At 40.0% G+C, this 26796-nt stretch overlaps 1 protein-coding gene across 5 annotated transcripts in view; it reads right to left on the reverse strand.

The window, feature by feature from the left end:
• Positions 1–5189: 5189 nt before the first annotated feature.
• IMMT (inner membrane mitochondrial protein) overlaps positions 5190–26796 on the reverse strand; it is a 40053-nt gene continuing 18446 nt past the window's right edge. The window contains exons 4-15 of one of the 5 annotated variants that reach the window (XM_031032970.2): positions 25329–25440; positions 23479–23616; positions 23027–23122; positions 20118–20254; positions 17153–17256; positions 15790–15925; positions 14971–15100; positions 12858–12872; positions 11077–11300; positions 8474–8605; positions 7363–7492; positions 5190–6130 (exon numbers count right to left, since the gene is read on the reverse strand). In XM_031032970.2, coding sequence (XP_030888830.1) covers positions 5517–6130; positions 7363–7492; positions 8474–8605; positions 11077–11300; positions 12858–12872; positions 14971–15100; positions 15790–15925; positions 17153–17256; positions 20118–20254; positions 23027–23122; positions 23479–23616; positions 25329–25440 — 1968 coding nt within the window. In that variant the 3' untranslated portion in view covers positions 5190–5516. Of the gene's footprint in view, positions 6131–7362; positions 7493–8473; positions 8606–11076; positions 11301–12857; positions 12873–14955; positions 15101–15789; positions 15926–17128; positions 17257–20117; positions 20255–23018; positions 23123–23478; positions 23617–25328; positions 25441–26796 lie in introns of those variants that run through there. The other 4 variants (XR_014138207.1, XR_014138208.1, XM_081796742.1 and 1 more) reach the window with 4 other exon arrangements.

Genomic DNA, 26796 nt, shown 5'->3' on the forward strand with positions numbered 1-26796 from the left:
GCTGCTGCTCCCGCCTGTGCGCTCGCTTGTGCTGTCACATAAATAAAATCTTTGAAAATATAACAAAATAAAGTGAGGACTGCCAGTCAAGAACGTCTACTACTATTACTGGCAGTTCTCTTACCACTGTGAAACCTCAGTACTGGAAGTGAGCAGGAACCTGCACAGTTTACAGGAGCATTCTTGCCCTTCACCAGGGCTTCCGCAGGCTGCTTTGCTCATTCCTGGCCCCGGATAGTCTGAGGGGGCCCCATGAGTTCCTCCCAGATGAACAGCTTCATCCTTACCTTACCAGAGCTGCCACTGATGGGCTACTGTTTCGTACCCTTGTCTGTTACATGTATTTGTTTCGGTTCTTTCTGTCCTCTCTCTAGACCTGGACCCAGCCGTATATCCTCAGAACCCTAAGTATTGGTTCATGTTTTCTCCTAGATTGCCGGTTTAAGACTTCTAAATAAAGGACAAAGGGGGCAGGGAAATGACAGTAATGAGCTATTAAGCATTCACGTGCATTATTCCCTGACAGAACGAAGCAAATGAACAAAAGGACAGTTAAGGCTGATTAGCCTTTGATCTTGGTTTACAACTTCCAGGGAGAACCTGGCTTCCTGGAAGTTTCTGTTCACTCTGCTCCTTCCCATCTTTCCTACAGATGCCTGCTCTCTTCTTGGCCAAGTACTCACTGCAATCCTTATAAATGTGGTATACTTCTCTCCTTGTCAGGCCCCAACTGAACCCTCACCTTAGTGCTTGGTAGCTACAGAGCTGATAGGACAAAGTCCCATCTGGGCTGATGTCATGAAAATTTATAATGGATTTCAATGTAGTTCAGTTGTTTTAACTGCTGTAGTTACTGCAAATACCCAGTCTAGGCAAATAACTGCTTCAAAGTTTCAGAAAATTAACCCTATAGGACTGGTCTCCATTCTCTCAAGAACGAGCTCAAGAGGGGGTAGGGTCAGAGGGAGAAGCAGACTCCCTGCAAAGCAGGGAGTTCGATGCGGGACTTGATCCCAGGACTCCAGGATCATGACCTGAGCCGAAAAGGCAGCTTAACCAACTGAGCCACCAAGGCGCCCAAAGATTTTACTTTTAATCTCTACACCCAACGTGGGGTTCGAACTTTTAACAACCCGGAGATCGAGTTGCATGCTCTACCAACTGAACCAGCCAGGTGCCCCTCTATTCTCTCACTGCTACATGTTTATTCACGGACTAATGAAATATTAGCCTCCAATAGTAAAAGATGTTCTGTTTCTTTACACCTATCAGTTTTTGCTTTTGGTCCCTGGCTCTCCCCTCAATTTGCTGTCTTCTTCCTCACAACGGTCTCTAATATAACTCAAGTACTGCATGCCTAAAAGGCATTTACTAAAATGAGTGGCTTCTCGGTCATGTACGAGAACTCATTTTTAAGACCATTCTTAATAGGTCTTAACATTTCACAGATGTTTATATAGGAAATATATATTACATTTACAATCTAAAATCAGTTCAGTATTTTAAACAAAATGGTATGAAAAGAAAGATTTGAGTTCTAAATCGAACCAGTTAGGACCAGAATCAAGTTTTGAAAAGCTCTGGAGCATTAATGGCATATAAAGCAACCATGTTAAAATAATCCAAAAACAGCCTTTTGGAAATTGGGAAATGAGGGTAGTTTAACTATTTTTTAGTAACTTACCAAAAAGGAACAGGAGAAACCAGAGCATCAGAGGAATAAACTGTGGGGTTGGAACCCATGGAATGGGAAGGGTCAAGGGAGTAGGCCTGCTACATGTGAATAAACTTGTTCAATATGCCTCAGATCACCAGTGTGTGGAAATTAGGAACTAATAGATTCGAGGTTCATAAGAACATTTGAGGACTCTAGCAATAAAATGTACTGTCTGATGTTTGTCTTTAAACTGTAGGATTTAAGACAAAATTTTGGGGGTGACGATTAGAATACTGAAATGGATTAGAAAATCAAAATACATCACATGCAATAAAGCTGTGATACATTTTACAGTGCAATAGACATATGCATATAGATACACATGTATTAAGTGTATCTGGTCATGACATAAATTATTTTCCACTGGTAACAAAGTTTAGAAACACTGAAATAGGGGCGCCTGAGTGGCTCAGTCCATTTGGGTGTGCCTTCGGCTCGGGTCATGATCCCGGGATCCTGGGATCGAGCCCCGCATCGGGCTCCCTGCTCCGCGGGAAGCCTGCTTCTCCCTCTCCCACTCCCCCTGCTTGTGTTCCCTCTCTTGCTGTGTCTCTGTCAAATACATAAAATCTTTATAAAAAAATAAAAACTGAAATAGGACATGCTCGGAGACAGCGGTCACTGGAGCAAGGCTGGTCAGGGCAAGTTTATGGAGTCATTTAGATCAGATCTTTAGAGCAGAGTGGTGATTTACCAGAGACAAGTATTTGATTTGGTTAATAAAAGGCAATGTGCTAACGGAATGACGGAAATGTAAGATACATAGGGTCTGGACAGGGAAGGAACATCCAGCCTGGCCCAGGAAGGAGCCTAACCTGTCAAAACGCTATCCATCCAATCCGCACAGCCATGGACTGAGAGAATTCAGGACTGGAGATCAAGCCCAAGAATAGTTTACAGAGCTCCGCAGGATTTCAGACTCTTGAAAACTAAGAATGTCCAAGAGTATAAAGGTTATGAGAATTTATTCCTGGGGAAACCTAAACGTTGCCACCAATACCAGCGGAATTTGCTCCTACAACAATGGCACCTCTGCTGACTCTTGCCTCTTAATCCCTCTAAAACCCCCCCTCCTGAAAACCCCAGGGCAGTGTCCCTACAGCTAGTGTGAACTAAGAAGCCAGTGAAACCACATGACCTCCCCATGTTTTGGAAAAGGGCAGAGTGGCCAGTTACCCTCTTGCTCTTCCACCCTCATCCTTTCTTTATACTCTCCTGGTGACCTCAGGATCCCTGAATGCTTCAGGGGGAAGGAAACCGACGGGGGGTGGGGGGGTTGTTCAGCTTTGCTTTGGGGTAATGGTGACCACTGGACCTGATGAAGAGTGATTTGCCTGATACTGAATCCTTTTTATTTCCCATTTATGTTAAATTAGCTGTTCTTCTGCACTGAGTTCAAGCAAGTTACTTTAAAACTGGTGGGACAACTCATCTGGGACTTGGAGACTTTTATCCAGAACCTGTTAAGAAAGAGCAGAGGATTTAAGTTAATACTAAGGAACAGAAAGACTTTGTGCCTTTAAAAAGACTGTCTAAAACTGCATTTTAGTTACATTATTGATTTTTGAAACATTAAAGCAAAGATCAGAGTTTTAATGTTATATCCAGAGGCATGAGTTTAAAATATTGAGGAACACTTCCTACAGCACTCCAGGGAGGCAGTAAGGTAACCCGTTTAAGGCTCAGATAGATTGAGACAATGAAAGCAAGACGAATAATGATTTGCTTCACACGATCAAGTCAGAAGTGGCAGAGCTGTAACTTAGGACCTACAGCTGAAGTAAAGTGAAGCTGCCAGGCTCTAACTGTCCAAGGTTATAGCCATCTTCCCCCAAACTTGCCCCTTTAAAGGGTTCCACCTTGCCTTCAAGGACAACTGAACCCAAGTAAAGGCCCTTTTCACTTGAAGGGGTGCTGAGTGACCTCTCAGGAAGATGGGAGTCTTACTAGGCCTGAGGAGAGAGAATCAAGGCCTGGCCAAGCGTCCCTTTCCAGTATCATCCCATTTTCTAATAGGCAACAGTGGTAAGGAGGTTGGTTAATGGAACTACCAACACTTCAAGGCCAGTGGTCTTCATTATTTTGATTTACTGAGCTAAAATAAACCATTCAGTATTGCTTGCCTCTTATGAGCTCAGATAATCACATCTGATCAGACTTATTTTCCAGCTCCTAGAGAAATTTAGATTTCCTTATAATTGGTAATATTTCCCATGCTGCATAAGTAAAACAAATTACAAGCACCTTTACCACGACAAACAGGTAAGTAGCTTTGTGAGTTAATGTATTTTGCAATTCCATACCATTCCCAAGGGGAAGGCTGAATTTAGAATAGTCTCATTTTCTTCTGGTAAAAATAGCACACTCTCACTGCAGAAATTAAGGACATTACACAAAGCATGTGTTCCATCAGAGACACTTATGTGTATTTTGTTGATTTAAGAATCTACTCAGGAGAAACATAAGGAATATGAGCATTATCAACCAAGGCCAAAACAGGACCAAAAGATCCCCAAATCAAAGGGTAAGTGCCATGCAAACTTAATGTAACAATCCAAATTCAGGGTCTGGCACACACCCACATAAATATAAAACAGAATTCCTCTCTCTCCCAGGATTGGCAGATACTTTGCTCAAATAAAAGTGCCTCCTCAGTCTCTTTGTGAACCCATAAACCCCAACAAAAAATTAAAATTCTGAAAACAAATTTGACAGTATTTTCATGGAATAAGAAAAAAAAAAATCAAAGGAAGGAATTTGTTAATGTTCACCCAATATCGCAATTGTCCTAACCTTCAGAGACGTGAACTAAAAAAGTTCTCTGGGTTTTATGGCAATCCAGTTTAAATATACCACAAAATTATTCAATCCCATGAAGTTTCCAGGCTCACTACCCCCACTTCAATGAAGAGATTCAGTCCAAGTACCAGAAAGGAGCAAGGTCAATTACCAGTGTTTCAGAACTGAGACCTGTGACCTGTTTTGAGGGCTGTTTAATTAAATTCTGGGTAAAGAAAAATTTTTTTTTTTTTTAAATGAAACAGACCAGAAAACAGTACATCACAAGTAGAAAGGGGCTAGCAGTGGTTTGAAAAAACTTTTAAGTATGCACACAGGTGTGTGTATATATTGGGTCCCAATATAAAATATAAATTTTTCCTGTGGTGGCAATTTTAAAAGTTTCAGAAAGATACTATTATTTCTAGTGCCCTTTAATCACTAGAAATGCTGTATCTCCCATTATAAATATTTTGGCAATTACGCCTTGTACATCACTCTTGAGTCTGACCGGTAGGAATCAGTTCACCAGAACCTTCAAAGCCAAAAACAGACCTTGCACTTCTGGAACCCAATTCATGACCTGGAAACTCAGTGCCCAGGATTTCCTACCTCTGCTGTTGCCACTTCTCAAGGAAATTGTCTACGCATACAACAAACTAGAAATAGTACTTTCTGAAAAGGGATAAGCTACTCAGTTTTTCATCTTTTTGTTTTATTCAGTTTGCTCCAAGGGCAAAATCAATAGTCATAGGGATCACAAACATTATTTTGACTGGCTCACAAGCCTGATCAGTAAAACCTGAAAAACAGAAAATGTTACACAAGTTGCAAAGAAAATTCTCCTGGAGTTCACTGACATGATAGCAAGTGGAAATACAGATGCAACAGGTGTTAACATTTAGAACAGTACTTGTAACCTGCTCCTTTCTAGACAATTCTGGGACCCTGTTGCAAACCCTTCATGTATCACTGCTGATTCCCTTTCACATTAAATACATTACAAAACTCTTCCTAGACCTTACTCTTGCTGCACTTGAGTGGTCCCTATTCCTACGGCGCTGGCATACGCGGTCAGGATCTCCACTATCTGTTTAGTTTCTAGGGTCATTCGGGCTTCCTTCAGCCAGTCCTGTGCCACTCGTCTGGACTCCCCTGTCAGCTGATTGACAAACTTTGCTGCCAGCTCCAGATCACCATGCTCAATGCAATAGGAGGCATAGGACAGTAATTTAAAAGTGTTTATATCCTCAGGGCTGAGCTCCGCAGGTGGCTTCAGTTGCTGAGGTGGGAACAAGAGCAAGGACTGCAGGTAGGAGAGGAAGTATTGGTATAAGCTGTTTCTGGTTTCATCAATCATTGCTACCCTTCGGGCCAGTTTTTGAACAGCATAGAAACGGGCTCTAAGGGTCTCTTCACTGTACACCCCACGGGTCAGGGACTCGGGAGGAATAGCTGCGGTTAGAGCCTGGGCAAATTCACTATCGGCACAGCTGACTCGGATGGCCTCGACCGCACTACCCAGTGGGACAGTGGGCAGCTCTGCGGATGCAGTCTTCATGCTGTACTTGAGTGCCTCCACCGACAGCCAGAGCTGGTGGGCTTTTCGCGCCTCCTCTTCAGCCACTGCATGACCTAGCAGGAAAAAGAAAGGCAAAGAAAAACATTTTTCTCTCCATCTGACTACATGTCCTTCTCCATACCTCCAGACATCTGATGCACCCTGCACCCTCAACAGGCTAAAGCCACACATGTGAACGACGGGACCAGAGAGAGCCGCCTCCAACCTCATCTATCACCATTTCTGGGGTGTTCTTTCTGAGGAAGCCGGCCTCTTCATGAGGCAACCATGGCAAGCCTAAGGATGAGCACCCCCCCCCTTTTTTTTTTAAAGAGAGAGCAGGGGAGGGGCAGGGGCAGAGGGACGGAATCCTGGGCAGGCTCCACGCCCAGTGCGGAGCCCAACGCAGGGCTTGATCTTGTGACCGTGAGATCATTACCTGAGCTGAAATCAAGAGCTGGACACTCCACTGACTGAGCCACCCAGGTGCCCCGATGACTTGTTTTTAGTAAAACCATGAAGAAAACCAGAAGGATGTATGTGCACAAGCACAACTGAGTCTCTTTTCCCTCTTTCTGTGACATCTAGGACAACACATGGTATCTAATTCAGAGGTATTTATTTTAGAATATTTGAGAAAGAAACATATTTAAATTAGGCTAAGACTTCTGTTGACGCCATCAGAAACTTCCTGCAAAGGAATGGCACACTTCAAGTAAACTTAATGGAATACTGGATCTTGGAATTTTATGAGTAGTTTATTTTTATACTTATCTGACAAAGAGGCTCTGGAACACCCCCCCAAAAAACCTCATTTTATCAACATCCTTACTGTCAGGACATTTCCCCTTCAGTGTGGCACACGGAAGCCTCAGAATAACTTCTGTCCATCTGGTGGGCAGAACCAACAAACCACCACTTCCAAACCAGGACTGCAGACAGGTCGGCAAAAGCTGGAGGGCGAGCATGGGGATACACTGGCCTTTTGCTCCTCTCAGGACACATGAGACATAACCAAAGTGTGTTGGGTTACCTGCCTCATTAATGGTGATCTCCAGTCCATCACACACCGAGTAAAACGTCAAGTATTTAATTTTTAGATTCTTTTTAATTTCCTCTCACAAACTCTCTACGTTCCAAACTTATCAAATCTGGGCCAATTTTCTCAGAAGTAAATAAAATTTAATAGCATGACTTCAGCATCTTTATGACCTAATGCTGATGCATGTATCCCATTGTCCTCCTTCCAAGAAATTAACCTTAAAAAGCTGGACTGAATAAAATTATAAGAGGCCCATGCGCTCACTCTGAACAGCCTGTTCGATTCCTCTCAGTCTGGCATAGGCAGTGTTTATATCCAGGGTAAAGTTGTCAACTTGCTCTTGACTGAGCCGACGGAACTCCAACTCTTGTTCAGCCAGTTTCTCAGACAGGTCCTGGAATAAAACATAAACAGTGTCCAGAGAAGAGTGGTGCTACTTCAGTGCGTGGCATCTTTGGGACACTACGGTCTTCCAGCAACTGCCGTCTCACAAGCAAAGAGGGCCTTTAAAATCTCCAAACATTTGTCATGAAACTCCTCCATGATGTGGAAGGTCTCAAAAATTTCCTCAAACTCATAGCTGATGTATGTGATTTTCTACAAGTTTACTGACAGAACCTAGTATTAGAGGAAGCAGACCAGGAGGAGAAGCAAGCAGACTATTAAAAAAGGAGAAAATGCTAACTTTAGAAAATAACTGTACCGCCACCCCAACACAGCAGATTAAACTGTATTCAATATCCCTGATTCAAGAGCTTATATATTCCATTTTTTTCTCAGAAAAATACCCATCAAATAAATTTAAAGTAAAATACCTTTTCACATTGGCATAAATTTCAATTTTCTGGAAGATCTCCTTACGTGGATAACCTCATTCTCTTCTTGTGAGACAAATAAGTTAATATATTATAAATGGCTTGCTGAATAGAAACGAATTACGATTAGAGATACCCTGACTTGCTGTGATTTCCGAACTTAATCTCTCTGGGAAGTTTCCTCAGATACAAAAATCTGAGCATGGCCACATAGTCCGTAGGAGTTTGTGGAGATAAAGCAGTAGTTACACATGTCAAGTATCATCTGCATTTCTGAAACCCCCTGTACCAACCCTCCCTCCTAAAGCTTTGAAGGCTCCAAGTAATTAGGACACAGATACAAAACACACATGATCAATAACAACATAGGTACATCTTTCTGTAAAAGACCTCAGTGTTACATATATACAAAGGCCCCAGCGCACTGAGGCTAAGTGCCCACTCTTCCATACCCTCAGAGGGAATGACATACAGAGCACATGAAAAGGAAAGGACAGACTGTTCGTTTAAAGGGGGAAGGGAGGCCGAAGGGCCTCTGATACTCGCGCACAGGTCCTCACCTGTTCAAATTCGTATTTCAGTTCCTGCTCTTGTACCCTAAGGACATCGCGTAAGTGATCAGTGTGGGCAGCAGCCTGTCGGCGAAGCTGGGTTCTCATTTCATTCTCCATGGCATCTCTGACTTCCTCTACCTGTGAAACCACAGGAATGATTAGTTCTTAATTCTCCACATTTGCTTTTAGAAAGAGAGAAAGACTAGTAGCAAGGATGACAGCAGCTTCCGTGTCCTGAGCTGCTCTAATGTGCCACACACGTAGATACGTTCCTAACGTCTCTCACATCCATCAGAAAGCTGAACGTTGGAAGGTGACTCAAAAACAATGTCACACAGCTGTGGCAAAAATCAGATTTCAAATGGTGTCTCTCTGGCCCCCAATTCGGTTTCTCCCCTATCACCGGGCTGTATCTTATGTAAGGCGAACACTATCGTTTCCTGAATCACACACTCCCATGACAATTAACAAATCCCAACTCCTGGAAAAAAAGAACTACAACTTGGGATCAAACACAGCTTTACCACAACCATCTGTGTGATCTAGGAGTAATGCCTATTGTAAAGAACTATGAAATAGAAAATAAATATCTGGCAGTTACTTTATACAATTTCTTCTAAACAAAGAAAACTGCTCTGAAACTGAATTTAAATTCACAACACAGCCCAGATCTAACCAAAAATATGAAAAGGCTAGCTCGTCTTGCCTAACAATTAGCCATGGGTCATATTACAAATTATTTAATACTAAGTACCTGGATATCATAACTTACTTTCTCTCAGAAATAACACAAGTAATGAATAAACCCATTCAGTCAATGCATACGTATTTATGAAGTGCCAATCCTGTGCCTGGCAGTGCCTACTATATGTTTGGATGCAATGGTGGCGCAAGGCACACTAACTTTTTGTTCTCATGCCATGTACAATTCAATGGAGGGATCGGACAGTAAATAAATAAATCGGACATCTCAGACTGTGAGAGAAAGTTATAGAGACTCTGCACTGAAAGAACAGGAAAAGCCTTGCTGAGGTGACATCCAAGCTTAGAACTAAGGTTTAAAGAGAAGCGTAACAATGTACGAGGCAGAGCAAACACCCCAAGGCAGAATAAGTAGTGAAGGTACAAAACCAAACAAAAAACCAGGGCACCTGGCAAATACAGGCAATAAGGGAATTAAGGGAAGTCTGGCTCACAGCAAACAGGAATGAGATCAAGAGGCCTTTTAGGTATGGGGTAAGAATTTGGATTTTATATTAAATGCAGTGGGCCATCAGTGCAAGGTTTTTAGCAGCCTAGTGTCTGATCAGAATGGGTTTTAGGAGGACCAAGTGCCATGTAAATAAACATAGAAAGATGGGTATGAAAACAGGGAACCTGGGGGCGCCTGGGTGGCACAGCTGGTTGAGCAGCCAACTCTTGGTTTCGGCTCAGGTCATGATCTTAGGGTCCTGGGGTCAAGCCCCACCTTGGGCTCCGTGCTCGGCAAGGAGTCTGCTTGAGGATTCTCTCTCTCCCTCTTCCCCTCCCCAAGCTTGCACTCTATACCCACCTTATAAATAAATAAATCTTAAAAAACAAAAAAAAGGATAAAAAAAAAAAAGAAAGCAGGGAACCTGTTATGATAATCTGGACTTGGAGAAAGTGGACAAACTTGGGATTTACTTCGGATGCAGAACTGGATGTGTTAGTGGATGGATGTGAAAGTTGACAGAGGAACAACTAAGCATGATTTCTGGCTTGAGCAACTGGGTAAATGGAAGATTTAGAGAGAAACAAGCTGAGCGGCTGGGAGACAGGTTGGGGAGAGTCAAAAAATCTGTTTTGGACAAGCTGAGTTTGAAACAACTACTGAAAAGCCAGCTAGAAACACCACGTCAGCAGCTGGACAGGAGGAACCTGAAGGCAAGGCAGAGGCCAGAGCCAGCAACATAAATGTCCCCGTCATGGACAGGATTTAACCTTCTAAGTCACAGGTCTAGATAAGAGCACTTGGAGACAGTTTAGATGGATAAAAGGTTTCAGAACCAAGGCCAGTACATGCTCCTATTTGGGAGGCTGAGCAAAGAAGGGGGTAAATGAGTGGCCAGCAAAGTGGGAGAAAGGCCAGGAGTGTGTGGTGTCCTGGCAACCAGGGAAGAAAGAACTTCACAGAGGAGGGAGTGCTCACGAAGGGAGGATAAGTACTCAGGCGCACAAATCAACCCGGAGACACCTATTTAATACATGACGTGCCCTGACAGAAGATTAAAGGAGTGATCTCATCCATTTTTAACCAAAACACTGGCGGAGAAAAAGACACTCAGAATCCAACAGAGATTTTTTTCAGCACTGCTTTAGGGGACAGAGGCTCCACCGGGAAAAGATAAAGTAGATAATCTTGGATACCAAGGGCTTGTTAATTCTTTCACTTCTGCATCTGCTCAACATAAAGGAACTCTGCTACAACAATCCTTCCCTAGAAGTTCTGACTAGAACAAGGGCCAAAGCTCCATTCAATGGTGGGTCGGCATGATTTAAATCTAATATTTTAAAGTCAATGACTATTGGTATTATCTCTAGAAGCAGCTATTCAAGTGGATTCACATTAAATTTCTCATTTACTCTACCTTTCTGTCCTGTTCGGCCTGTATCTCACTTCTGTGATGTTCTAATGCTTTTGCCACTGCAGAGTCAAATGCCCGCTTTTCTTCTAGCTTTTGTTTTTCCAAGGCTAGTGCAATGTGCTGCTTCTCTGTGGCTTTCTGTTCTGCTAGCTCTCTGTTTAGTTGGTCAATGCGGCGATGTGCATGAGCAATCAGGGAGTTCAGATCATCAGTAGACAGCTTGTCAGCTAAACAGAAAATTACATTAAAATGTTAATGATTTCACCAGTGAAAATTATACATCTACAAGGTACTTGCTTCAAGTGATAGTAATTTTAACAGCTGTAAAGAAAGCAAAGGGTAGCTAACCCTTTGAAGTGGATTTAGATTCTCCATCAGAAATTCATAGCCTGTGTCCAACTAACTAAGGCATGTTCAAACCCAAGTGAAGTAATTTAGGTAGGCCTTCATGTGTATAATCAGTTCTTTTCCAGGAACCCAAATTAGTACTTCCAATCTGAACTAAATATAAATAGATTTTATAATTCACCCTAATTTTGCCTCTAAAGACAATTTACATATATACACTTCTATATTTTCATTCATGCATAAATGTGATTAGTCATAAAAGGCATCCTAATATTCTTTTCTGTTAAATCTCAAATTCAGATTCTCTGACTTTTCTCTAGTAAGAGTTTCTATACCTTTTCTTAAACAGATGGTGTTACCCAGGACAATGATCTGCAACCAGAGCTGTCCATTAGAATCACTTGTCAAGTTTTTTAAAATACACACGGCAGAAGATTCTGATTTAAGCTTAAGCATGTGTTTTGTTTTCAGATCTCACATTCCAAAAGTATTCTGACACATTATTATAGGTTAATAATTATAGCTTTAACAGCAAAATGCAGAGTGTGGGAAATACTACATGATAAATGACTCAATTCCACAATTAAAGAACTGAGAAGCAAAAAACAAAGTGGGGATAAGAGACTTATTGGCCAAATTCAAGACATGTAGCTCCTTTGGATACTGATTGAAATAAAACAACTAAAAACCTCTTTCTATAAAATGATTGGGGATAACTTAACACTAAAAAATGACATGTGATGACATTAAGGAATTATTGTTTTAAGTGTGATAATGATACAGTGATTAATGTTTTTTTAAAAAACATGGAAATTATTTACAACTGAAAAGGATATATGATATTTGGGATCTGATTCAATATAAACTGGGGAAATAAGTGACAAAAACTAGCCATGTGTTGACAATTGCTGACGTTGGGTGATGGATCAATGAGCTTATTATAGTTTTCCTCCTACTTTTCAATGTTTGAAATTTTACAAAATGAAAGCTTTAAAATATATACATATCTCTATCTACAGGTTTCCGATCACTGAAACAACTGTTCCTGAGAGCACATGGATGCCCAAAACATCCAAATCAGATTTATCTCGTGCAATGTAATTCTGTTATAAATTATTTAGATGCTTTAGTATAAGAATCATAGGCAAATAAAAAGACTTCAGTATTTTAAGACACAAAAGCCTTTAAATTTAAAACACACAAGGGGCGCCTGGGTGGCTCAGTCATTAAGCGTCTGCCTTCGGCTCAGGTCGTGATCCCAGGGTCCTGGGATCGAGCCCCGCATCGGGCTCCCCGCTCGGCGGGAAGCCTGCTTCTCCCTCTGCCACTCCCCCTGCTTGTGTTCCCTCTCTCACTGTGTCTCTCTCTTCAAATAAGTAAATAAAATAAATAAATAAATAAAAATTAAAAAAAATAAAACACACAAAATTACTCACCCAGGTCAGAAATACCTACAAAGAAAAAGAACAGTTTGAAAAAAACAACATACATATTTCAATTATTAATCATTAAATAGGAATATCCAAAAAGAAATGGGGAACAAGAAACCAGTAGTAGAAAAAGCATATTTTAATATTAGAAAGCAAAACAATAGAGTTTATTTCCTAAAACGTAAAAGGATAAAAGGACATAGGCAATATAAATCAAGGTAAATGCTAACATTTTACAAAGTAAGAGAGTCATTCATATTAAAAGTAGCTTTGGTTTCCAGGGGCTCATCTGTATTTTTGATAAAGCAATCAACTTAGTTTTTACACAGAAACCTCTGCCCCCCATTAGAAATTACTTAGCGTATTTCACTAAGTCCTAGTCTGGACTCTCAGTACCAGGTCTCTCCAACATTTCAAATACTTAAGAAATCAATATTCTATCACAAGCACCACCTTGAGGACACAGTGACAGGAAAGGGGAACCACAGCCAGTCTCCTGCCTCTCAGCATGAGCTTCTTAACATCATGGGCATGACCCTTGAATTCAGAAAGTTCAAAGACAGGTATTTTTCACCCCAAATGGCTCTAGAAGTCAACTATTTAATCTGGTATTAGACCAAAAAAACAGGAATCTGTCCCAGCGTTGCAGGAAAAATTGGCAAGATGAAGAAAATGAGATAATGTCAGTCTCAACAAGGCACATAAATAGGACTATATATACTAGTCTATAGCAATAAAGAACTGTGCCCTGGAAATAATGACAATCTACAACCTGCACTTCATTTTCCCATCCTGGCAACAACCACCTAGGCTCCCCCTAAAGGCTACTCCTCCCTCCCCCCACAGTGGTAACCACTATATCTCTAAATATAGTGTTTATCTTTTTTTTTTAGATTTTATATATATATATATATATGCATCCTAAAACAACACATTGTTTTGTTTTGCATGTTCTTAAGCTTCATGTAAGTGGTATCCTACTCTATGTATTCTTCTGCAACTTTTTTTCTTAACATTTATGTTTGAGGGGCGCCTGGGTGGCTCAGTCGTTAAGCGTCTGCCTTCGGCTCAGGTCATGGTCCCGGGGTCCTGGGATCGAGCCCTGCATCGGGCTCCCTGCTCCACAGGAGGCCTGCTTCTCCCTCTCCCACTCCCCCTGCTTGTGTTCCCTCTCTTGCTGTGTCTCTCTCTGTCAAATAAATAAAATCTTAAAAAAAAAAAAAAATTTATGTTTGAGAGATACAGTTTTGGTTCATTCATTTATACTGCCACACGGGAGGCACATTTAGCAGTTTCTGATTTTTCTGCTCTTACAAATACAGGGCTGCTATGAATATTTTTATGAGTCTCCTTGAGCACCCGTGTCTTCTTAAGCACATACCTAGGAGTTAACCAGTGGGATCAGGTAGTATATACATTCTGACCTAGGCCCACAGAGGCCTAGAACACCAGTTCAGTTCCTACCTGACGTTCAACTTATAACAGACAATAGCATTTAAAGAGTATTTTGAATTTGTTAAGACTGGTAATTTATGTGACTGTTAGTACTCTCAAAGCACTTCAGGAAAATGTGACTATTCTCTGCAATTACACTGTATGAAACAAAGTTAACAAAGTTCCCTGAATTCTGAGCTATTTGCAAGTAGATAGTCATACAGATGATTTCCTTCGCACCAAGGGCGTTTTCAACCATAATGTTGTCACAGAGCAGTCCTGAGGCGTGCCTTAATTCATTACAAATATTTTTTAAGTACCAAAGGCTTTGAATAATTTTACATGTATATATATAAAATATTCTAATAGATTTAAGGTTATAATGTCACTCTCACTTACTTGGATTTTAAATTTTTTATTCCTGAGTAGCAGAGACCTAAATAGAACCATTGGTTCTGGAATCAAACACTGGCTGGAACTTGTGTCCACCATGACTAAAACCATGGGAGCACTGTCACCTATCATGGCTATGACTGAAATAAAACGTAGAAAACATTGTACTGTCACCAAATGAGATATGCATACCAGAGGTGTTTGGATTCGATGAATGGGGTTAAAGCAAGTTTAGCTGAACAGCTGTTAAAACACAAAAACAGTGAAGTACCAACACTTCAGTAATACTTACTCATCCCTTTCCACCCTGGCAAGACTTCTGGGGTAATACTGTCCAGTTCTCGTTTAAAGTCATCCCGGGCTTGGACCACCAGCTCATGATACTGAGATACGACCTTAGCCTCAGACTGAGCTGCTTTGACCTGAACAAATACAGGGGGTATGCGGTTAAAGTGAACAGAAATTACCATCACCATCCAAAAAAAAGAGAAATTATATTCATGTATTTATATGTTGGCTGGGAATATATAAATAATATATACAGAGAAAGCTAAAGCTTAGAAAAAGGAACATAAGCCTTGTAATTCAAACAAGCCCTTTACCATCTTACTATGCCCGTGTCCCTCTTTCTCTGGTCACAGGAAACTACCCATATAGACTACGTTAGTGCAGTCAGAAGATATGCTACAAAATTAAAATTTTCATTTAATAGCCACGACCAAAAATATTACCTATTATAAAAAGTATCTACAATAATGGATTATCCACTTTGTGCCCAGGTAAGTTTTTAAAATTAGTAGCAACTTCTATTCTTTGCAGGGGAAAAGGGAGAAAGAAAGGAATCTTATTACTTTCCTGAATTCTTCAAATCCTTTGATTAAAGGATTATATTTATAAATTTCAAAATGAGTGGCTCAGTCAGTTAAGCGTCTGCCTTTGGCTCAGGTCATGATCTCGGGGTCCTGGGATCGAGCCCCGCATCAGGCTCTCTGCTCTGCAGCGAGTCTGCTTCTCCCTCTCCATGTGTGATCTCTCTCACTTTCATTGTTTCTCAAATAAATATTTTAAAAACAAAATTTTTTTAATGCTGTAAAAGACCTAAGAAACGCACCTTTTGGACCACATTATCCAGATCAACTATCATGTTGTGAAGTTTCCCCTCTGCGGCAGTTATATGAGATTTGGCCCCAGGAACCTCTTCTTTCTTTGCATTTTCAATTACACTCTTCATCTTCTCTAGCTCTTCTCTGGAAACCAATAAAGCAAAACAAAGATTTAGTATTATTCCTCATCAACTTTAGCAAAGAGCTTGATGTAAATACAGCAAACAATTGTTAAAAGAGTCTATGAACAAAATACAATTTGAAAAAAATTACTGTTTTTTCACAATAAATACAGGCAGAGAAGCTTTCCTTACTAACAACTGAAAACAGCTTGGTCAGAAGCTAGATTTACTAGCGTGAACCAGAGAAGGAGCATGGTGTAGAGGGAAATACACAGGCTTCAGAACTAGGAAAACCTGGATCCAACTCCCAGATCAGCCTCTCCTTTGGTGCTCACCCTTGTATGGGGATTAGAAGTAATTAATGAGAAGTACCTGGCACAGTGCCTGTCCCATTGAGCGCACTCAATAAATGGCAGCTTTTGTATGGATTAGGCTGATTCCCCTTCAGCTGAGAGCAAGCTTAATGAAGGCGGAAGCAAGGGAGGAAGTCAAGGAGCTCACTGAGCAAATATAGCTGGGTCTCGAGGAGCCCTCATGATTCATAATGTTTCACAAATTGGATGAACTGTGGCCTACCCACCACAAAACACAGAACTCAAGAGCCCCGACTCAAGGTTTAGTGATGTGAGCATAACGTCCTAAATCTCCTAAAAGATATGCTGGCTTGAACTAGAAGACTTCTCTTTCTCTATGAATATTTTATTAAAAATGACACCAAAATTTTGAATGACAGTGATTCCAAAACGAGAGGCTGATGAGACCCTTTAGTCACATGCAGGTTTCCATCATCAGAGGCTGATTTTATACCTGGCTTGCTTGATCCTAGATTTAGCCAAATTCCAGGAATCAAGGTCAGGGTGGCATAAAACTAGACTAGGTACTAAGTACTTTAATAGCTAAGACAAAAAGACATACTCTCAAACATACTCTCAAAATTCTGATTAAACCACCCCTGAAAAATCTTGAAGAACCTCAGTAAATCCACTGAGATACATCACCTAAAAGAAAAACGGCTTTTTATACAAGATCCTTTATATAGGTTTCTGCCAAATTTACTTTGGCCTAATTATATTTTATTCCCTCTCTCCTTTTTAAACCTCTGTGGTCCTGATACCAATAGAGATCAAGTGGAGGTGAAGGTGAAGGGTTTCTCTGCCTCTTCTTTCTATACCGACGGTACAAAGAAAACCCAGCCCAAAGAAAGCCACCAGGAGGCCCTAATTACTTGTTAAAGTCCATGAGTAATTACTTGGCTTTGAGAAGGGCATCAGCAGCCTCATCGACTGCCTTTCTGCGTTCCTTCAATGCACCCTCCACTGTGCGCCACTGAGCCGACTTCTTCTCACCTGCAATCTAAACAAAAGGTTTTACTTACACAAACATGAATAACCACTATTACAGTCATAGGATACACCAACATGGCTAAATTTAGAAACAAGGGCATTAAATTCAAAGGTAAAAACTTATATACGGCATTTCTTCAGAGTAGGGTCTCTTCATCTAAGGTTCATGGTTAGAACCAAAGAAGTCCATGAACCCCATCAAAACTGTAAAAGACTGTGTTCTAGTGCGTATCAGCATTTTCTAAGGAGAGATATTTATATTAGATTCACAAAAGGATATTATGAAGCAGAAAAGGTTAATAAGAACAATAACTCTATCAATTGTTTGTTGATTATTCTTCAATGAAGCACCAATATTTAAAATTCTCTTAATTGCAGGTCTACCAAAATCAGTTTAAGAATAAGTAGAAAGTCTGGGGCGCCTGTGTGGCTCAGTCGTTAAGCGTGTGCCTTCGGCTCAGGTCATGATCCCAGGGTCCTGGGATCGAGCCCCGCACTGGGCTCCCTGCTCAGCAGGGAGTCTGCTTCTCCCCCTCCCACTCCCCCTGGTGTGTTCCCTCTCTCGCTGTGTCTCTGTCAAATAAATAAATAAAATCTTTAAAAAAAAAAAAAAAAGTAGAGAGTTTATACATTTGTACAGTCCTTACTCCTCCAAAACATTATCCTAAAAAATGACCCTCTGTAACTGGTAAAGTGAAAATCAACTATTGTCAAACCCACCCCCCTCCTTGAGCTGAATTTTATAAAATGTTAATTTTATATATATATACAAAAGTCCTCTTTGAAAATCTTTATAGAGGTCCAAGGATAAGCTGTTCTGTAGAATAGACACTAGATTCCCCTACTATCAAGCCAAGACCAACGGTTTCCAAACACTGTTTTGAGAAAGTAATTCTGTATCTATTGTAAGAGCCTTTGTGCACCAGTTTTTTTTTTACACAAGTTGGAATCCATTTTTAACATTTCAAAACGTGTTCATTCATGTTTCTGATAATTTTGTAACACCAGCTAATATCCCTAGTCTAGTTAACCACTACCGTAAGATGTCCTTTAGTTGTAAAATCTTGATTTTAATAGATTTCATACTATCTAATCCACATGCATTACATAGTGTGCATTCATTGGGAAGAGGAAATACCCTCTTATGTAGCCTTTCACCAAAGTAATACCACTGACATTTAAAGCTTCTAATCAGCGTCCTTCTGAAACATACCGGTCTATTTCGGTTTGAACCCAAATTCCTGATACTCTACAACTTACAGCCTTCCCACACCTGTATAACCAAAATATTAAGTATTCTCTGTGTAGTTTCCACTTTCCTGACTGAACTGACTGAAATTTAAATGTTTTTCTTGGACGCTGAATAAACCAGAATTTTAAGGTTTTTTTTTTTAAAGGTTGTAATTTCTAGCTGTTTACATCAGAGCTCTTTTTTGTGATGTATGTGTGTAGGACTGAAACAATGTGAAGTGTGTTTAAATTCTGTAAAAAGCACACAGTTATAGTGGCAAAGTAACTTTACTTATGGCACAAGATCCTGATCCCTGAGATTCACAGTTTATGTATTTATTTTTACTCTTTAAATGACCTGGTGTCTAGATATATTTTTATACATTGAATAACTGAATGTAATTATTAAAAAAAAATTAAGTCCCAGTATTACAGTTTTAAATCAATGTAATTACTTTATTCTCTTATGTGCTCAATGTAAGTTAAATAATCAACACAAGCATTTAAAATAGCTGGTTTTGGGGCATCTGGGTGGTTCAGTCAGTTAAGCATCCGACTCTTGATCTCAGCTTATGTCTTGATCTCAGGGTCATGAGTATGCTGGGCTCCACACCCAACAAACAAACAAACAAATAAAAATAATAAAATAGCTGGTATTTGGAGGTACACGGGATCTCTCTGTACTTTTTTTTTTTTTTTTTTGAGAGAGTGTGAGAGGGGGGGCGGGGAGGAGCGCAGGCAGAGGGAGAAGGAGAATCTTAAGCAGGCTAGCTCCATGCCCAGCTCAGAGCCAGATGTGGGGCTCCATGCTGGATCTCATGACCCTGAGATCATGACCTGAGCCAAAATCAAGAGAAAATGGTATTATTTCTTATAACTGTGTGACAATCTAAAAGTATCTTAAAGTAAAAAGTTTATTTTAAAAAATGATTGGCAGGGCGCCTGGGTGGCTCAGTCGTTAAGCGTCTGCCTTCGGCTCAGGTCATGATCCCAGGGTCCTGGGATCGAGTCCCACATCGGGCTCCCTGCTTGGCGGGAAGCCTGCTTCTCCCTCTCCCACTCCCCCTGCTTGTGTTCCTGCTCTCGCTATCTCTCTCTCTGTCAAATAGATAGATAAAATCTTTAAAAAAAAATGATTGGCAAAAAAATTAAAACTTAAAATTAAAAAACTAAATTAAAAATGGTTGGCAATTTTAAAGCAAAAAAAAAGCAGACAAATAATATTCAAGCACTATTAAGATATGAAAGCAAATAGGAACTAATTCTTGTTACCATATCATTGTTGTGAGATAAAGCACTATATGAAACTCATTAAAAACAACATGCAAAGATTTTTCCTGCCTTGTTTATTTAAAAAAAAGTTACTCTAGGGGCGCCTGGGTGGCTCAGTCGGTTAAGCGTCTGCCTTTGGCTCAGGTTGTGATCCCAGGGGCCTGGGATCAAGCCCCGCATCTGGCTCCCTGCTCAGTGGGGAGTCTGCTTGTCCTTCCCCCTGCCTGTGCTCTCGCTTGCTCTCTCTCAAATAAATAAAATATTTTTTAAAAAGTTACTCTAGATAGTCTTCACTTAGTGGGAGAAAGCCCATATTAGAAGGAAGAAATCAGTCTTAAGTACTACCTGTCTATCCATTCTTTGGCTCACCTCAGAATTGTCCATGGCTGCTTTCAAGATGTTGGAGTGCGCATTGACAGCCTGCACCGCAGCATTCTGAGCTATAATGGCCTGTTGAGTGATGTGAGCAGTTTGGCTCAGAGCATCTTCTAAGCTCCTGGCTACAGCTGAAATACACAGAACAGTTAAAATAACAAATCCCTCCCTCCTGAATAACTTTATTGTAAACTTCCCTTCTTCTCCTACTGAGTCTTCTTTTGCATTTCCTCAAAAATGTAAAAAACAAAAACACACAGATTTAGAGAATCAGTTTCATTTGAAAGTATGGTAAAATGTTAGTAATTACTAAATCTGGTGGACAGACCTATGGGGATTCATTATACTATTTTTACCTTTATATACAACTGAATTTTTTTCAAAATAAAAAGTGTTTTGGGTTTTTTTTTAAGACAAAAAATTGCTTAAAGAAGGCCAGCATATACTTCAAATGGGAGGAACAAAGTTTAAGGCACTGTTCAGCCCCTTTTAGCTACTAGAGGCTATAAATTCAGTATAACCACCAGCATTTTTCAGTTTAAATAATGATCGTATAGCTCCACAGGGAAAAAGAGTATCTCCTCAGCATGAAGGGACACTCAGAGCAAATTATATCACCAAGATATAAGGAGATAACAGACAGACAAGAGAAAGAAAAAGATAAGGAAACATGGCAACAAAAAAGAAAAGGTGGTTTGGGAAGGGACAGTGTTTTCCGTAAGAGAACTCAAGAAACAGCCATATATCAAGATGCAAGAGGCTACAACCTACTAAGATCATATTTCTATATGCTGCTTCAGGAATCAAAAAGAAACCTAATTTTAAGAAAAATAAAGCAAGGGATGATTCCAGATATAATACTAAAATGGCAAAACGGTCATCTGAAGAAAGCAAGCCAGTGAGAAGACTAATTTATCACCTATCAGATGATTTAAAAAGGGAAAATATGTTTGGCAGGTAAAACAAAAACAGAAGGTGATTTTGAGCAAAAGAAGCATAAGCTAGAAATGAACAAACGGAACCTCCAAACCACCTGCAGTACCTGGGCAACGGAGATAAAAGGACAAAGTTGGTGATGAGAAAATACCACACCATGAGTGTCAGACTGAGGTTCACCTGAAGACACAGGGGATATGAAGAGAGGGGTATAAAGAGAAAAAGAGGCAGGGAGGGAACATGCATGAGTTGCAGGGGTGGGGAAGACATGAGAGCACAGGTAACAGTAAACCACTTCACAGTGGCCCACAGGCTCAAAGTCTTCTTCAAGTCTACTCACTGTACTTTGATTCCTCCTTCCCCCCGCCGCCCCCTTCTTTCTTGTTTTGTTTTGTTTTTGCTATTCAGTTATAGGAGTTCCATATATATTTTGGGTATTAACCCCTTATCAGACATATGGTTTGCAAATAGTCTCTCCTATTCCACAGGATGCCTTTTTGTTTTGTTGTTTCTTTTGCTGTACAAAAGCTTTTTTAGTTTGATGTAATTCCACTTGTTGCTTCTGTGTGCAGAAAGTAAGACAGAGAGAGAGCGAGCGAGCATGAGCAGGGGGGAGGGGTAGAGGGAGAAGCAGACTCCCTGCTGAGCAGGGAGCCTAATGTGGGACTCGATCCCAGGATCCTGGGATCATGACCTGAGCCAAAGGCAGATGCTTAACCGACTGAGCCACCAGGTGCCCCTGGTGCTTTGATTCTTGACAAGAATTACAAACACACACATTTTAAAAGTAAAGCTTGGGAGAAAACTAAGAGGTGACAGACAAAATCCTTAAAATTTTCACTTTGCCCAAAATGAAAGATAATAAGTGGACCAAAAAAAAGGGAGCATGATGAAACAGCAGACATCACTAATCTTAAATGTACAACTTACTTCAAGGTGTCTACATAATAAAAGGGGAAAGTGAAAAATATGAATAAAAAAATTATCTTTATGTGCTGTAGTAGAGAATTCAGGAAAAATTAGGAAGTGGGAAAAAAATATAGAAATATTTCACTTATTTAGAAGTCTTTATTCAACATTCCCAATTATTTGTAACCAAGAACTCAGAACAACACATAAAAAAAAAAAAAAGCCAAGTAGCCAAACTAAAGCCCTGCACCTATACTCCTTCTGTCCCTTCTACTCTTTACATAATTCCAACAAACCTGCCTCCTCAGAGCAGGGCAGAACCAAAGCATTAGAAGGGAAACAAGAACCACTCAAGACAAAAAGACAAGCAGAAATAAGACATGGGGAGAAACAAACAAAAACTACAAACAGCTGCCATAAGACTTTAAAACAAACATCTCTCAGTCCAGGAAAAAGCTACATATCCCCTACCTCCAGAGACATCACTATACTGCCCAGTACAATAAAAGATGCTCCCTGCACCTTGTTTAAGACCAGAAAATACATTTTTAGGTATCTAGTATCATTTTTTAAAACCGTCAAAAAGTTTAACATAAAATCGAAACTTAAAAAGGAATATGCTTCGGTTAGCTGGAAACTGGCAATGTGTATAACATTCCACCCCCCACCAATGTCCGATAAGGAGGCTACTAGACAGAGTCCAGAGGCTGGTAATAAACCAGAGCAATTAAAAGACTCTCAGGGAAGTTGCCAAAACATAAACAATTTCTGTTCCACAGAATACAAAGACTCTTTAGCACAAACCCTAATAAACACAAATGGATTAAGTACAAGTATTATTCGGAATTTTCTCCAACTGTACACTAAGAATAGCCTTTGTTACCCAGGTAAAAGTTTAAATGGAAAGAATACAAATGATGAAATAAAGGTGGTACACAGACAAATGCCACTAAAGAAACCAAACTAGCTGATGGATGAGAAATGTGTGCCAATGGCTGAAGAAGACAGCAACTGATGGAGATGACCCAAAGTGCTTAAGGAGTCGTCTGTTTACATACACTCAATCTTAACTTGTTCTTGCTTTTCCTGTTGTGCAAGGCGAGCTGCAACTTCTTCGGGTGGTCGCTCCCGTACAGAAGTTGAGGATGCTTCCTCTTGCAGCATAAGTAAATAAGAGGAAATGAAATTTCAGCACAGAATTTCAATAGCTCAGAGGGATATAAAAACACCATCGTTTGTACTTGCCAGCTCTATCAACTGAAGGCATTTTGTCATTAGGATTCTAAAACCACATCATCAATGATTCCAACATGAAGAAATAAGGGATCAGCTCTTAAACCTCTTGCTTTCAGAGATTTACTCAGACTCTAAAATTTAAAAAAATTCCCTAAGCAAGTCTGGAAATAAAACCAGCATAAGTGGGTACTTACATACTGTCTAGAGGTTGCCTAGGCATTAAATAGTTCTGATGAACAAATCATTTATAAAACCACAAATATAAATAAACTACCTGAAGCTGCAGGCTTCGGTTGCCCTTCACCAATTCCAGGGTGCTCAGTTTTTATAGATTCCTCATGCTGAACCGCAGGGGCTGGGACTGACGGTGCATCACCTGCTGCAGAAATAATTTGAGCTGCCTCTGTAGGTCCTATAAATATATGTTACTCATGGTATTTATAGTTTCCGGGGTTAACACAGAAGCACACAGGAATCTACTACAACTAACACCCACTTCACATCTGACTCCTTACAGACACAAACCCATGTACTGTCACTACTCAAACATGCAAACAGACTATGGCCCTGTCCCCCACAGACACAAACCCACACAAGATGGACAATGGTGGGAAATGCACAAGAGAAAGGATTCTCTTGCACTTTAAGCACCACCATTCTCAGGCAGGGCTTCTAGTAACAGTACTAAATGACATTAAATCTTAACATATGAGAAGTAGGCATAAAATTTACATAACATGGAAAAGTAGTAACAAAGGAAAAAGGGGCCTGTAATGAAGAAGGTAGACAAAACAAAGTAACCAAAAGATATTTTTTAACGCTTTGAACAGTGCAGAGATGAAAGAGTTGTGAGCAAGAACAGTATGACAGTTTTAAACACAAAAGAAGAAAGAAAGGCTGAAAAAAATCAAGAGCTGATAAACAAGTGTTGGAAAATAAACTGGATAATTCTAGAAGTAAAATAGAGGAGAAAAAAAGAGCAACATAATAGAGGAAAAGAAAATTTAAATAAACTAAAAGTCCCATTTAAGAGATGAAGCTGGATTACTGTAAGGCCTATTACCTGGTCTCCCTGCTCTGCTCTTGGTCCCTTTATCTACTCTCCGCAATAGCCACTGATCTTATTAAAAGTCATATATCGCTCCCTTGGCTCAGAACCCTCTTAACACCTTCCCAACCCACTCAGAATATGAAGCAAAATGTTTATAATGGCCTCCAAAGACTGCCACAATAGGCTTCCTGCTTCCTCTCGACCTCATTTTCTACTGTTCTTCTTCCACTCCAGCTTCATGTGCTCCTTACTAGTTAAATATACCAAGCCTTAACACTAGCTAATCCCTTTGCTTGGGATGCTTTTCTCCCACCAGCCTCTTATACATGCCTTAATCCCTCACTGCTTTCTAGTCTTTGCTCAAATGACACCTTCCAGGTGAGACTTTCCTTACCCACTCCATTTCAAATTGCAATATTCCCCCCCCAACACATCACTTCTGACATCCTATACACTTTACATATATTTATATATAATCTTCCTCCCCTTATCCCACTAAGAAATATTTGCAGAGTTTGTGTTTGTTTTTACTATTTTGTTCACTGCTATAGCCCCAGTGCCTAGAAGAATGTTTGGCACATAGGAGACAATCAGTGAATATTTGCTGAATGAAAGAAAGTCAAGAGGTTTAATCAAGGACAGAAGTGACTAAGGAGAAACATAGAAGTTGAAATGTTTACTGAGCAGGTTAGAGTTAGATGTGCCGTAAATTGGGATAGAATTACTGGCAAATCATGAATGGGGAAAAAAATTCCCCAGACCACAGCTAGATCACTAAGAAGAGAGGAGAAAGGCTAGGAGTCAGAGGGGAAAAATATAAAGAAAAAGTGTTGTAGACAATACAACTCAGTAGCTATTCATAATAAAGTCCAATTCCATATCCCACTCAGCTCCTAAAATGAGTGTCAAATGATAGGTGTAAACACTCCTTCCCTGGTGAGAAGGACCAGAAGAGTGCTTCAAGGGGTAGGGGCCCCCTCTTGACCCTTGACCCCCAATGTATTTAATGTACAAATACATTAAAACAATTCATTTACCTACAATTTTTAAAAATTGATTCTAAGTATAGGTACCTGTTGTTGAAGCTGGAGTGTCTCCCTTCTGTTTTTGGAGTTGTGAGGCAGGCTGTTTAGATTCTTTCATTACCTCTGATACACTAGAGATTTTTACTGGACCAGACTGAATCTTGGAAATAAAAAACATGTAACATTTCAAATACTTTTAAGGCAGCATACAGTAACGTGTAATTATTTCAAAATTCAAGTATATCAGGCTTTAACACTTCACAATATTACGTATCTTATTAATCACAGTAAGGTAAGAGAAGTCTTCATTTTAGAAAAATGCAACCCAAAACCTTCATTCCAAATGACTGGCCCAATTTTCATAGTAACAGAGGCTTCTCTTAGGGCAACTAATAAACTACATGAAGCAGAGCCTTCCCTTTATTTTTTTTTTTAAGATTTTTATTTATTTATTTGACAGAGAGAGATACAGTGAGAGAGGGAACAAAAGCAGGGGTGAGTGCGAGAGAGAGAAACGGGGAGTTTGAGAGGGAGAAGCAGGCTCCCTGCTGAGCAGAGAGCCCGATGCGGGGCTTGATCCCAGGATCCTGAGATCAAGACCTGAGCGGAAGGCAGATGCTTAACAACTGAGCCACCAGGCGCCCCCAGAGCCTTCCCTTTAAACACCATTTCTTTTACATATACAACATTGAGCAGACCATTTCCATCTGCTTTCTAAATCAAATTTTGTTGCCTTGCGCATACATTCAGTTAGAAACAATTTTCAGAGGCTCTGAGTAAAACTGAATGTTGGTTTTTTGTTTCTTTAATCTCCCAGATTCATGCAACTGCACACGAAAAAACACAATCCTATTGTAATGTCCAATTTTCTCTTTCTCAGTTACCATCTGCCTTAGTTAAGTTTAAGACCCTGTTCACTAACAGGACTACCATATGATGTGCTGGCAAAAATTACTGAGTAACAGAAACATTTTCATTTACCACCTGCGATGTGCCATTTTTTGCCAGAACTTGGCAATGGGATTCAGATATCTCAAAGACTATTCAAATATAATATAGTTCTGAACTTTGTCACTACCAGAAATGAGAAATATGTGCATTCTCTTTTAGTAAAATTTTATTTAAATCATGAAATACATGCTCACTATAACAAGCAAAATAATATCAAGACATATTAATGGTTTTATTTTGCCTCTTTACTGCTCTTTTCCCTTCAGCACTTGCAGGTAGCCACTGCCAATAGCCTGAAATCTATCCTTCCACCCCTGAGCATAAGCTCAGGTATATATATATATACAATTTTTCATTTTTTAAAACAAACCAAAATAGGGTTATATTATACAAATTATCATGTAACTCAGTTCTTGGTTTTGTTTTCATTTAATAATCTATCACAGACATTCTCTTCCAGGTCAAGAAATTATTTTCAGTTGCATAACATCCTAATTTAATTGCATATCTTAATGTATCTGCAAACCCTATAATTTTGTCAATTACTCTATTTTTGGACATTCAA

This window comes from Leptonychotes weddellii, chromosome 10, assembly GCF_054177405.1.
Source record: "Leptonychotes weddellii isolate Sample4059 chromosome 10, ASM5417740v2, whole genome shotgun sequence".
Taxonomy (NCBI): domain Eukaryota; kingdom Metazoa; phylum Chordata; class Mammalia; order Carnivora; family Phocidae; genus Leptonychotes; species Leptonychotes weddellii.